Source organism: Amaranthus tricolor, chromosome 14 (genome assembly GCF_026212465.1).
Source record: "Amaranthus tricolor cultivar Red isolate AtriRed21 chromosome 14, ASM2621246v1, whole genome shotgun sequence".
Taxonomy (NCBI): domain Eukaryota; kingdom Viridiplantae; phylum Streptophyta; class Magnoliopsida; order Caryophyllales; family Amaranthaceae; genus Amaranthus; species Amaranthus tricolor.
The window spans coordinates 7285735-7300256 of NC_080060.1; the positions used below are offsets into that span (position 1 = coordinate 7285735).

The window sequence follows — 14522 nt, forward strand, 5'->3', positions numbered from 1 at the left end:
CATAATCATCCCATGGGCTTAGTCGTGTGGATATACTCACGGGGTATTCGTGAGCTCAGGCCCACAACTCCATAACTAATGAGCGTTGACTTGCTTAGATACTTGATGAGATTCAGTGCACTTAGTTGCATAGTTAACATAGCCCTTGAATGTAACTAGAAACATGTCATATTTGAAGGAGATACCAAAGGGGACTTTGCTGCTCTTAATGGGAAAGCTAGCCATATGTTTAATCACAATTTTATGAGATGGTCTTATCGAGAGATGATATTTGGATTAATCAAATACCACATTTAATATATATTATGAGAAGATAAACTATTTATTTGATGGTGTTCTCACAAATAGCTCAAATTTAATTAGTTTATTTTTCCTTTGTGTTCAGTGTGTAATAGATTTGCCCATAGACTTGCTAAGGGGGTGGTGTTTACAAGATTCCCACATTTTAAAAAGTGGGTGACATTTAGTATTTGTGATGAGCTTTGGTTAGATAGTGGTCTGACCAATTTATTTAGTGTTATTTTGTATTTAAATTCAACTCATTTTTTTATAAAAGAAAAAATTATACCGAATAATTTAATTTTTAATTGACTATTCTATGATAATAATACCAATTTTTAATTAATCATGAATAATCATAATTTTATGGTCGCTTATTTAAGAATATTATTGTTCAAATGGTGACCGATTTTACAAGTTAGTTGCTAAATAAAAGAAAAAAAATAAAAATTCAAAAATATTTAAAACTAAAATTTAAAATAAAAAAATACACTTACTTAATTTTTTTTTTATTTTTTTATTTTTTTAATTTTTATAGTTTAATTTTATTTTTTTATTTTTTATGTAAAAATAACTTGTTTGATTTTTTATAGTTTAATTTTTTTATAGTTAGCAAACACTCTTTATGGTTAAAGATTATTTATATTTAATTAAAAATTAAGATTATTATAAGAAAATCACTAAAATATTAAATTATTCTATTTACTCCATGTTTTTCTAAAAAAAAAGAAATGGGCCAAAGACTTTTATAATTAATTTGTTTTACTCCTATTCTATCTATATTTATATTTAGACAAAAATTAAAAAGGGAAAAGAATAAGAAAAAAAGATGAGAAATAAAGGAGTGGGATTGATAAAGTTGAGGAAAACCAAAATAAAATTATTGAAAAACTCATGACATAGAAGGTGAAACTAATTTCAATTTCATGCTATTTCTAAATCCAGTATTTCCTTCCATTTTTGTCTTCTCTCTTTCCCTCAACTAACAAAGAGGTCAGCCAATGGCTTCTTCGGATGAACCACGAAAAGACGAACAACCTGCCGAAGATACGGTTCTTCACAAGACCAAGACTATCCTGTTTAACAATCGTTCTACTCCCATCATTCTGCAAAATGACAATGGCCCTTGCCCTCTCCTCGCTATCTGTATTTCTTTTTCTCTCTCCTCCAGTTCTAGGGTTCTATCCTCTTCTTCATTGTGTTTTTGTTTTTCTTTTCATGATTTGTTACTTTTTTTAATCGGTTGTCTATTTTCTTGGTTGCAGAAATCTAATTTGTTTGTTTGATTTGAAATGGCATATTCAGAACATTGTTTTTGTTTTATTTCTTTAATTTTTTGATATGAAAATTGAATGTTTTGTTATTTGGATTAGAATTAAGGAAAATCTGATTGATGTTGGTTGGATTTTGGTCTCCACTCTCTTTCTTTTTTTTTTTTTTTTTTTTTTTTTTTTTTTTTTTGCGCCATGAGAATTTAATCTCATGCTCTTTATGCTGATTATGTTTTAGTATTTATGCTATTACGTGACAAGCTTGTTTGAAATTAAGGTGTTGACAAGTATGAGTATAGTAAGATTTCTGATTGTGGAAGCGTGGATGTTTTCTTCATTGATGAGCATTCTGAGCTTTCAAACTGTGGTGATTTGAGCTATTTCAAAATTGGTGTTGACTTTCATGCTGTTGAGAAAAAATAATTATCAACAGAAACAAGTTTCTACTGACATATATAGAAGATATTCAGGACTACTATTGCTAATCTGATATTTCCTTAATGATGAACTAATGATGCAATAAGGGGGTTAAAATGAAATTTAAATACTCATGTCATATAGAAATTTTGATAAATTTTAAGGCAGAACATTTGAGCATAATTGTTCTGATAAGGTGTATGGGTATATTTGTAGGTAATGTCCTTCTTTTAAGGAATCAACTGACTTTGAATCCTGATATAAGCGAAGTTTCACAAGAGAAGCTACTTTCATTGGTTGCTGATAGATTGATTGAATTAAACAGCAATAACAATGTAAATGTTGACCCCATTTGCTTTCAAACTTCCAATCATTTTACCTTGTAATGTATGGTGGTAGCTATAACAGGACTTTTAATGTTTTGCAGAATAAAGATGCAGGGTATGTAGAAAACCAACAACAGAATATTTCAGATGCAATTGATTTGCTTCCCCGACTTACAACTGGCATTGATGTAAATATAAAATTCCGTAGGTCTGATTTTGTTTTTTTTTGAATTTATAATGGTTACATTTTTGTCCTTGGTTTCCTTAATGCCTAGATCATCTGCATTAATATGTAATTATTGCCCTACTTTCACAGGATTGATGACTTTGAATTTACGCCAGAGTGTGCGATATTTGATCTTTTAGATATCCCGTTGTATCATGGTTGGTTAGTTGATCCTCAGGTATCTATTATGGTTATTATAACACCTTATTTTTAGGGTTGTAGTTGGACAGTGAATATCTCTTAGAACTGAATTGGTGCTTTAATTCATGGCTTATATGTCAAAGGATCTCAAATGATATTCTGAGACCATTGCTGACTTGTATGTTTTGTTGTTAGTTCATTATATGATGTCTTGATTTATGGAACTATTTGCTTGAAACTAGATAATGTTAATTGAATATATGAAGGAGGGTTGGGTAATGTAAGCTATGAAGTTAAATGATTGGGTTTCTCTTAAATTTTTGTTATCATGTTCATAATAGAACTGGCAAGTGTTTTGATTTTGAGTTTTATACATATTTTTTTCCTTAATTCGAACAACATCAGTGTAGATTCTCAGACGCCGTAAGGCGTAAGATAAAAAACATTCAAAATATGATCCCAATACGTATTGCCAATGATATTTTGCGCTATTTTTTTTGCTTTAGTTGTTGCAGCCAACTCTCCCTTTTTCTGAAATGTGAGGCAGAGTGAGGTACAAAAGGACCCAGGCCAAGTGCAAGGCAAAGGCACACTTTTTTTAGACGAACCACACTTCTTTTTGCTCAAGTTGTAAATTTTTTTTGAAGCATTTTGTATGCTTGAATCAATATGATATGTATGTTATGATTGCATAAAAGAATCAAAACATTCATTACCATTGCGCTAGGCGACTAATATTGTGCAAAGTGATACAAGATAGCACAATTTTACAAATAAGTGAGAATTAAAACATAGAGAAAGGTAAAGAAATCAAACCGTGATTCTTGAAGCTTCCAATGTTTTATACCCCATATAAACGCTAACACATATGATCATCTTGATCGTTCTCTTAACTATCTCCAATGTCTCTTTTATAGTCTTAATCCCCACCAATATTTTCCTCCTCTTCATCCATCAAAACATCTTTATGTGAAGATTGTGTTATATACCAGCCTAATTCACACAATTCATAGATGAGTGTTGATAGCAACGAATATTGGGTCAGGTAGACAAGGTTTGTGGTACAGTTTTTGAGCAACTGTTAAGCTCCCAAGAGACTCCTCTGGTTATTCTTCAACAACCCTTTCCATTAGGGATTACATGAGGTATTTACAGAATGTAACTGCCTAACAAACTATGCTAACTTTTGGACATTTGGCCTAACAACATAACTAACTCTTATTAGCTTGCCTAACAAACATAATTGACTCTTAATTTCTTCAATACATTTGTTAAACCTGTTGTAGGTTGCTCAACGTGTCCGAGTAGTCATGGCGGATTGTTGAGCGAAACTACTAGCAAGATGTTTTTCTTACTAGTTTGGAGGAACGTCCGGCCCAATTTCTTATTCAGATGTTCTAGAAATGTAGCTTAGATCATAAACAACGAAAACATTATCAACTTGCTTCCATGTCAAATCAAAATCATTATTGAACACAAATTTTACTTCATCACTAGAAGAATCATTTTCCATCCTTCTATGCAACCTTGCATTTATCCTCCAAAAGAACGGGATGAATGATTTTTTTCACATAGGCCAAATCTTTCAATCAAGTTTGAGCCAATCAATGTCTATTTTTTGGAAGAAGCTGGAAAAAAGAAAATTTAGAAGTCACGAACAAGCTATATTGAGTTAACTTGTATGGAAGAAATCATAAAGTACATAGAATACTACTTGTTGAAAAACACCCCAATTCCTTTCACACAAGCTAATGTGGCGTTAACTTATATGAAAGAAATTACGAAGTTAGCTAGAATACTACTTGTTGAAAAACACCCTAATGATTTTCTCACTATATTTCAGTTTTTTTGTGTGCATGAATTGTGTGTATCTATGTTATATGATAATGGATAGTTAATAGGCATCTACATTGCTAAGAAAAGGTTTTGGATTCTGGACTGATGATGCAATAGTTGTGAAATGATTCTTTATGAGTTTGTGATATTGAGCTTTTTGCAGCTACTTTTTCTTCGTTCTTATCAACATTATCTCTTTGTTCAAATGTATGCTAGGATCATGAGACCGCCGAAGCAATTGGTTCAAAGTCTTATAACACTCTCATGGGTGATCTTGTTTCCCTGGAGGCACGAAAAATGGAGATTGAAGGAAAGGATAAATCAGATGAAGATTGCATTGATTTTGCGGCTGCAACCACTGCAACCCTTGGTGTTCCTTCACCTAATCTTTCAAAAACTAAATCTTTTGATGAGTCTCCCCGTTCTGATTCTGATCAAAGGGGACTTAAAAAAGGAGATGCTGAGGAAGAGGCAGAGGTGTTGAGAGTATTGAAATTATCTGAGAGTAATTCACCGTCTACTAGAGAAGCAATCTCTGTAGGAGATGTGCTGATATCTTCTGATGAGAATGTGCATAAGCTGAAGTCTATTCCTGTTGATTCTGTACATATATTAGAGGATAATTACATTCCACGACCGTTAGATGTGGACACTTTTGTATCGAGCGGGGATAATGCTTCTCTCACCTTGACAGATGACAGGGAAAAAGACAGTGATAAGTTAATTAGTGCTCAACTTGGAGAAGTGTCCTTGTCAAATGGTTTAGCAAAATGCAACTCTGACACATCAATCCTTAATGAAGCTACACAGAACACTTCAGAGAAAGATACAGTGCATGACCAAGAAGTAGAACCCTTGTCTACTCCTGTGATTGATTCCATTGAAGGGTTGCATAAGCAAATTGTAGACGAGCATCCTGGTCTAATTGCATGCCATGCTGATTCTGTGCCAACTAGTGATGGAATACCTAGTGTCCAAGAAGTTGAACCCTTTGTGTCGAATATAGATGGTGGTGAACCTATATATGAAGGGGAGGAGTGTATACTGGATTTAGGGAAAACAGTTTGTGAAGATCGAGAACCTGTTTATGAAGGTGAAATGGTTCTGGCTGAACAGGCTGATATGGGAGCTAAAGATGCTTTTGATGTGTGCCTAAAAGATGAAATTACGCTTAGACAGGGTAAATGTAATTCTGAATTCAGCAATTTCTGTTTTGTCCATATTCTACGTTTGCTTTTATTCTTTTCCGCAATTGATGATATCTTCTTTTCATTTCAGGAGAACTTATCAACAACTTCCTAAAAAGCAATGCCAGTCAGTTGACTTTTTATGGGTATGATATTCATTTTTATGGTTGATTTGGTGGGACCAATCCCACTTCTTTTCAGTGATCCATATTTCAATTTGGTTTCTTTTTTGTACAGCTTATTTTCCTTGCAAGACAATCTCAAGGAGCGGGAATTATGTGTTTTCTTCCGAAATAATCACTTCAGCACGATGTATAAGGTGTGTCTGAATTGTCAATTATACAATTGTTTTGGGGGCAAATACTTATGTAATTTGGTTTTTCCATTTGTTGCAGCTGAATGGTGAACTCTATCTTTTGGCCACAGATCAAGGATACATGACTCAGCCTGATTTAGTATGGGAAAAGTTGAATGAGGTAAATAAGAGTCCATGTTCTTGATGATTGACAGACCTTTATAACTTGTGGATACACCTATTTTACTAAGATTGTGGCTTTCTTTAGATTGAATTTCACTAGATAGGATCTGGCTACATAGGTTCTTAGGGAGGAAAATAATACAATGATTTCAATGCTCTCGTATCATATGTGGCACAGTATGAAGCATTCTGTTATTTGAATATTCATCTTTGGGTTTGATTGCCAAGGGGAGACTTCAATGATGAGCATAACCATAGCATAAGAAATGTTTAGCTTTCACTTCTAATGGAAGTAGCAATGAGGTTGGAAAAAGTTTCTTGCATTTTCTTTGGGGATGAACCTTCTATTGCTACTAAAAGTGGTTCAAAAGGAGGTTACGATCCGTAACTGGATTGTTAGATAAGAAACCAGAAAAGAAGTTTAAAGCTCAACACTTGCATGTACAACATACTTGTATTATGAATTGGTTTGCGAAGGATAGAAGATCATGATAACAAGGTTTTCTTTTTGCCGCCTTAGGGTTTAGCAAGTGACACTTTTAGTTAGGGGGGTGAAGGGGATTGGGCTTTCTTGTAGTTCAACAATGCTTCAGGATAAATCCTTAGTTTGATTTGGCAAATGTATAAAACATTGATTTTGACTGAAAGAATATTCCTTAAATAAGTATTTTTGACGAAAGAAAGTATTCCAAATGATGCAATTGTTCTTTAAAAAAAATGATGCAATTTTATAATTTTTTTTGGTTAAGTTGATAAGAAAGGAAGTCTTATCAAAAAAGATCTTTAAAAAATTTATGAGATAAATTCTTTTGTCCAACATAATATTTAGGTTAACCATTTAGAGTTTTGTATGTTATAAATTGACTGTTTTTAAATCTCAATGAAAATGTTACTTGTATTTTTTTAACTTTATGAACACCAAATCAATAGCAAGTGAATATTACTAGTCCACCAAATCAATCTAAAAACTAAATGAACACTAAAAAACAACTAAACACCAAAAGAAAATTCAGACATTGAATCATCATTAAGAAACCCCACATTCAAAAACAATCTATAACAGTTAAACAACTCGAGACACAAATCTAAATTTGACAAACACAAACACAACTGGAAAGATTTAAATCAAGACCCAAAATATGATGACCCGATACATAAATTTCAGAATTTAGATTAAATGGATAAGCAAACCTTTTTTATAGAATAAAGCCCCAAACAGTGAAGGAGATTGGATATGGAGATTTGTGTTTCTTCTTGTTGGACAATAATGGAGATTTGTTTGTGTTTCTTCATGGAGATTGAAGAAAAAATCGATTGTCATGTTTGCATTTCTTGTTGTTAAACAGTATTTGAGATTTGTGTTTCTTGATGGACGGTAATGGAGATTGGAGAATATGGAAAGACAAGTTTCAATAGTGATGGAGATTGGAGGTTATAGAAGGAGAAGGTTTTGGGTAGTAATGCAGATTGGAGGTTATAGAAGGAGAAGGTTTTGGGTAGTAATGCAGATTGGAGGATTTAGATAATGGCAGAAGTTTTTGGCATTAGTGGAAATTGGAGGACAGTGAAGAAGGGGTGCTGTCGGAGTGGGTTGAGGGGAGTGATGGCAGGCGGTACGGTACAGTGACTGGCGTTACGTAATGGGGTTCAACCTTATAGTAGTCGTGACTCTATTATTGTAAATCAGGGGTTACGTAATGGGGTTCAACGGAACAGTAAGCTCAAGCATCAAGATAAAACTATATTGTGCACGTTGGAAATATGGAATGTTGTGCTTTTTATGCAAAATGGTGCCATTCGAGAGAAAGAAATGATATATGGTTCCCCTTTTGTTAGATCTAGTTGATTTGAAAATGTATGACTTGAAGTACTTAATATGATATGTATGTCTGACTTTCTGCTGGAGATTTACTGACTTCTTTTATTGGTGGAGTATGTTGGAAAATTTGTGCTTTAAAGCTAGTGTACTAGCAACTCATGTTATTTGGAATACTGACCATTTTTGAAATTAGTTACACCTTTTCCTTCTTTCCAACTCACACTTTCTCCTTTTATACATAATTATGACTCGTATTTATGCAAAAAAATAATAAACTTTGCAGGTCAATGGGGATACACTGTTTATGACTAGTAATTTCGAGGAATTTAAACTGGAAAGCGGTTCAAATAGTGCATGGGATCAGCAGAATGCCGTGGCTAGTACTGCTGTATGTCTTCTACTTATCCATCTCTTTTTTTGTTGCACTTTAATAGTGGGCAAGGAAAATTTACCACCATATTTTTTGTTCAACTGTATACACAACTACCTATCACCAGCATGGCCTATGTACTTGGAGAAACCATTCAGATGTAAATTGAATCAGTTGAACTTACCCATTCAGCTCCAACAATGCTAGCATGCCCTTTAGGACACAGTTTTTGAACTACGTTGATTACCTGAAAACCCTTATTTGGCTCTTTCCCCCAAACTCTTAATTCCCCAAAACTCACTATTTCTACATAACTCCTCCTCAGTAAAGCTGAAATGTTCTAAAAAAATCCAACTCAAATGACGTAAAATTTCAACTTCTACTATACATGTATACATAATCGCGCGCACAGACTCACACGCACACACACATATATATTAATGAATTAATATGTTTTTGGGTAGAGTCGACTTCACATTTTGGGAATAAGGATTTGTCACTATTGTATTTTCTTGGTAGAGCACGGAAGCTGTAGATGGGCAAAGATAAATCGCGTTTCCAGCTATGAGCACATCTGATCAGCCTAGTGATTTTGTGTATTGATCTTTGTGCCTTTTCTTATTTCCACCTCAGGACTACCTGGCTAGCATTGATAACTCTACACCAGATGGATCCGACATGAAGTAAACTTTCTAGCTTATTGTTAACCTTCTGTTTCTTCAAATTACTACGTGCATTTTGTTCAATCATGTTCTGTATGTGGATACATTTGGTTGCTTATGTATTGCGTCTTTTCATTTAGTCTTACAATTTTTTTTATCACTAACGATGACAGCTCAGATCTGCAATTAGCAATAGCTTTGCAACAGCAGGAGTTTGAGAAACAGCAATCACAGCAGCAGCGGAATCCTCCTAACCAAGCCTCTGGTATTGGAAATTCAAGGCTAATAACTGGTCCCCAGGTGAGATGGAGATTTCACGACTCTTTTTTCACTAAGAAACTTGTTCTGATTTGTAGACATTGATGCTAGGTGGACTAGTAAATTATGTTGGTTTATCTCGACAATTTAAATGTAGCCTTTTAGGACTCATCAATCACTAGGGGCTATTTAAGAAAACTCAACCTGGCCACCCGACAACCTACAAGTTACGGATCAACCCGTTTTTCCCGCTCTTTTTAAACATTTTGTCTTTTTGTCTTCTAGATACCTGATTCTTTGGTACTTCACCCGTTTTAAGGCACTTGGCCATAGTGGGTTGGGGTACAGGCCAACATTTCGAGTATCCAGAATTTCAAGGTACTCAAATTTCTGTGTATCTGAGTTTAATAGGTCCAGTATAATATAATTAGCAAGCCAATTCACTTTTTGAATTTGCTTGTCACTTAAAATGGCTGAAAAATAGTCTAAAACTAATCATAATTTGTTTTTTTAATCCGCAATTTGCGAGGAGACAAGAGAATTATGTAACATTGAATGAGAGTCACGTCATGGCCTAATTTTTCAACTACTTAGTATGGGTACCTAGTTATGAAGACCCTTAAGCAATGTGGCACACATTTAGAAAAAGAAAAGAAGATATCCATAAGAAAGAAGATTAAAGGTAAAAATAAAAGGAAGCTACCTAGTGATGGTGGAGGCACTGAAAAAAAGTTTGCATACATTTAGAATTCCAAGCAATTTTTTTTTTTTTATCTCTTTTCGGAAACAAGAGAAAATCCCTTTTCCTTTTTTGTCCTCTCTTGATTAAGACAACTCTTTTTTGTGTAATTGTTATATGGCATACTTTCTCTTATTCTAAATTTCTAATCAAATGTCTCATTTCTTGGCATATTCACATCAAACATCCCATTTTCTTATTTGGTAACCTTTTTCCCTAAAGCCCGCATGGGTTTCAACTATATAAACAATTACTGTTAAAATTATCATTTTTTTCCCTTATTTTTTCCCTTACTCCTCCCATGTGGTCCCAACCTTTTTCTTAAAATTGGTCCCAAATGCTCTAACCAAATGAGATATTTAATTAGAATAGAAAAAAATATTTAAAAAATTTATCCCCAAAAAGAACTAAAAGCGTAAAACGCAAGAAAAAAAGCACCAGGCACAAAAACACATATATATACACAACACACAAAAAAACACATACACACACACACATATATATATATATAATATCGTTCAAGTGAGAACCATCCTTATATGAGAACCAATTTGTCTGACAAAAAAGTGTTACCTTTTTACTAAAAAGGTGATAGTTTTAGGTAAAAAAGTGTTTTTTTTTTGTGAAAACAAAGATGATACTTAAGCAAAAAAGTGTTACTTTAAAAAACAATTCTGAAAAAAACTCACAATAAGGTGTGATTTTTAACATAAAAAGGTTACTTTTTGAAAAAAATTGTGTTATTTTATATTTATATTTTTTTCTGAAAATAACATTTATTTGCTAAAAGTACCAGATTTTTTTAAAAACATAAGTAACATTTTTTTGTCCAAAAGTAACACCGTTTTGCTAAAAAAGTAACACATTTTTATTGGAGAGATTGGTTCTCACGGTTCTCATTTAAGGTTGGTTCTCACTGAAACTTGACCATATATATATATATATATATATATATATATATATATATATATATATATATATATATGGATTTGAATCATGTGAAAATCAATTAAAGTGGTGAAAACTGAAAATAGGTGTACATAAAAGCTTAAATGGTGTACATATTCCAGTGGCAATTTGGTAAATAATTGGACATTTGCTAAAAGGGATACATACAAGCTTAAAAAGTGTACATATATGGATGACGTTTTTGTAAAAAATATGAATGTTTTCCTTTACAAAAATATGTACACCCAATAGGATAGTATGTACACTTTTTGCCACAATATATATACATATATATATATATATATATATATATATATATATATATATATATATATATATATATATATATATATATATATATATTAGTTTGGTTTTAGTTTTCACCACTTTAGTGGTTTTCACCTGATCCTACCCCCCCTCTCTCTCTCTCTCTATATATATATATATATATATATATATGTGCACACACACATATATATACACACACACATATACATATACATATATATGCAAATTCAGGTGATAACAGATAAAAATGGTGAAAACTGAAAATCAACTTTTGGGTGTACATATTCAGCTAAAGAGTGGAAATATCCGACTACAAAAAGGTCGTTTTTTTTTCAACTACATCTTTTTTATTTTTATTAAAATTGTAAAAACATTATTATAGTTCAGAAAAACGCTAACACTTTTTAACTGAATATGTACATTGTTTTAGTAAATATGTATACATTGAAATTGATTTTTAGTTTTTACCATTCAAAGTGGTTTTCACGTGATTCAAAACACACACACACACACACACACATATATATATATATATATATATATATATATATATATATATATATATATATATATATATGTAGGATCAAATAAGAAGGATTTTTATTTGATTTTGTTTTGTTACTATGTATACAAAAAAGGATACTATGTTATAAAGTAAGAACATTCTAAAAACTTATGTCATAGTTACTTTTCTGTTTAACATAGTTACTTTTACAATTATGTGTTTTTGGCTTAATCGTGATTGTAGATTTTTTTATTTTAGTGAAATCAAGGGTGTAGAGTACTTCTTACCCTTCTCATTTTCGACACTCTTCTCATTGGATCCCTCGCCTATATATATATATATATATATATATATATATATATATATTGGATTATGTGAAAAACCAATTAAAGAGGTGAAAACTGAAAACAAGTGTACATAAAAGCTTAAATGGTGTACATATTCCGATGGCTATTTTGTAAAGAATTGGACATTTTCTAAAAGGTGTACATATATGCTTAAAAGACGTACATATTCGGATGTTTAAGGCAGCGACAAATTTTCATGTTTTGAAAACGGGGCATAATATCATCATTTGACAAATTTTAAAACAAAATTACATTCAAAGTAAGTTATAACATTATGATTCCAAATGACCAACCAATGTTAAACAATCTTCTACAATCTACAAACGAAAAACAAAATCCACAAGTAAAATAACTATATTTCACTATTATTTAATGACTCTGATTTCCATCATCTAATTTCTTCTCATACACTTACCTCCTTCCCCTTTCAATTGGTCTATTTATACTTGATTTCCTTAAACTTCTAGTTTCTTCGATCTTGTGTAATGTTTCTTATGGTTTTTTCTTTCATTTTTCCGCTTCACTTTTCTACTTTCCGGTGGTTTTATCTTCTTTAATTTTCATTTTGTTTCTTCTTTCAATTTTTTCGTCTTGTTTCTTCTAGACACTTTTTCTTTGCATTCTTCATCTCTTTACTCTTCTCTTCAACTGTTTCATGGAGAATAATTGGACATATGCTTTAGAATGATGGTTAAAGTAACCTTTTGTGCCATTTTGCGCAATATTAATGACTTAGTGTGATGATGACAAGTATTATAGATCATTTATGCAATTATGATATAATATCATGGTGTTTTAATCATCAAATATGCTTTAGAATTTAATAGTTGATATTTAAGATTTTTAGAAAAAAAGTGCATCCCACGAGGGGAAAGCTCGCACCTTTGTCATGCGCCTGGGCTCTAGGATCCTTCTCCACTTTAGTGTGCCTTCTTTTTTAAACTAAGACGTTGATAGTGATGTTATGTCTTTGGAAATTTATTTTGATAAGTAACGTTGCCCAATATTTTGTTGTGCAAGTTTGGGAAATTGTTGAAGATGTGGATTTTGGAGGACTTCGGACTCATCATCTCTAGAAGTAAAAATTAATTGTGCTTCATAGACAATTTTCCATGTTCTAAAAATTGAAACTATCACATCTTATGTTACTTGCAAATTTGGAACCAGTGTCATGAGACACTTGCAAAGTTTGCACACATTCTATGTTGCAACAAATTTTCCCAAGACTTCATCTGAGGTGGTTTTAAAACCACCCAAGTTGACCTGACTATATGAGAAAATTTTTAGAGTTATTTGAAGATTATTCATTGCTTTGAATGGTTATTTTTGTTAATTGTTTTCTTTGTTATGAAGTGGACCTAAGAGTTTTTTAGATACTCCTGCATGGAATTTACCAATCTCTTTTGCTTTTGAATTCAACCCATAGAAAAGGGGGAAAATGTGTTTCAATTTTCTTAAAATATAGGAATCCTGTGATGTTAAATAAATACAAATGTCGAAACCAACGTGGGTGTGGTATTTTGGGAAACACAATAGGAGTATGAATGACGTTTTTGGCCATTTGTGATGATTTGTTAGTTGGGTTGAAATTCAGAACTTCGTTTAATGAACTAATATCATTTAGATCAAGATGGTTATATATTGTTTAAACTTACATGTGTTATAGTTTGATACAGATGACTTCAAGCATTTGAGAATGTACATCTTTTTTTCTGTGTTTTTTCTATCAAGTCTCTGCAGTGTGTATGACATAAATGAACTATGATGCTATTTCAGGTTCCTAGAAGCAGTGCAAAAGCAACGTCGTCTACCCCAAGGCAAGATCAAAAATCTAAAGACAAGTCGAACTGCAAAATTATGTGAAATATTAAGGTGGGGAGTTTGCTAATTTGTATTTATTAATTTTGTGTTTGTAACTCAATTACTAACATCTAATGCGCTTTAACCACACAAAATCTCCGTCCAGAATGTTTTGGCATCAAGAAATCTGCCATTGGGTTGTAAATATTGATGTTATAATATTGCCATAAGCTTTGCAAATGTGATATTATTCCTTTTTGTCTATCTCTATTTGAATCCAGATTTACTGTTTGTTTTATTATGATAACTTATTGTTATTGTCTCATTTGGATTTAGAAATCTGCGAAAAAAAGCTTTTTATCATAAAAATTACAAAAGTAAGCATCCAAATATATATTTTTCAAAATAAGCGTCTTTTACTCGAACTTAAGGTAATTACTAATCTGTTGTTAGAAGTAGCAGGTGATTATTAATCTGAGTCAAAGTGAACTTAATAATCTCCCGCTGTTACTAACAGCGAATGATTGTTGAGCTGACTTTCACTTAGTTTAATAATCGTTTGCTGAAGAAACTAAAAGCCCTACAAAGACAGTGAAAGTTTCTTGAGCTATCTTAACTTATTCAC

The 14522-nt window shown here is 32.2% G+C and overlaps 1 protein-coding gene across 1 annotated transcript; it reads left to right on the forward strand.

Annotated features, from left to right (window-relative positions):
• Nucleotides 1-1107: 1107 nt before the first annotated feature.
• On the forward strand, nucleotides 1108-14159 carry LOC130800523 (uncharacterized). The gene is made up of 12 exons (XM_057664111.1): nucleotides 1108-1425; nucleotides 2184-2302; nucleotides 2395-2501; nucleotides 2610-2697; nucleotides 4713-5676; nucleotides 5775-5829; nucleotides 5921-6002; nucleotides 6079-6159; nucleotides 8264-8368; nucleotides 8984-9033; nucleotides 9186-9312; nucleotides 13874-14159. The coding sequence occupies exons 1-12, from the start codon at nucleotides 1281-1283 to the stop codon at nucleotides 13958-13960; spliced, it is 2010 nt and encodes a 669-aa protein (XP_057520094.1). The 5' UTR covers nucleotides 1108-1280; the 3' UTR covers nucleotides 13961-14159.
• Nucleotides 14160-14522: the final 363 nt, after the last annotated feature.

Coding starts and splice junctions, on each gene's coding strand:
- LOC130800523 (XM_057664111.1), top strand. CDS start 1,281: ATGGCTTCTTCGGATGAACCACGAAAAGACGAACAACCTGCCGAAGAT. Junction 5,677..5,774: donor TGAAATTACGCTTAGACAGG/GTAAATGTAATT, acceptor TTTTCATTTCAG/GAGAACTTATCAACAACTTC. Junction 6,003..6,078: donor ACTTCAGCACGATGTATAAG/GTGTGTCTGAAT, acceptor CATTTGTTGCAG/CTGAATGGTGAACTCTATCT.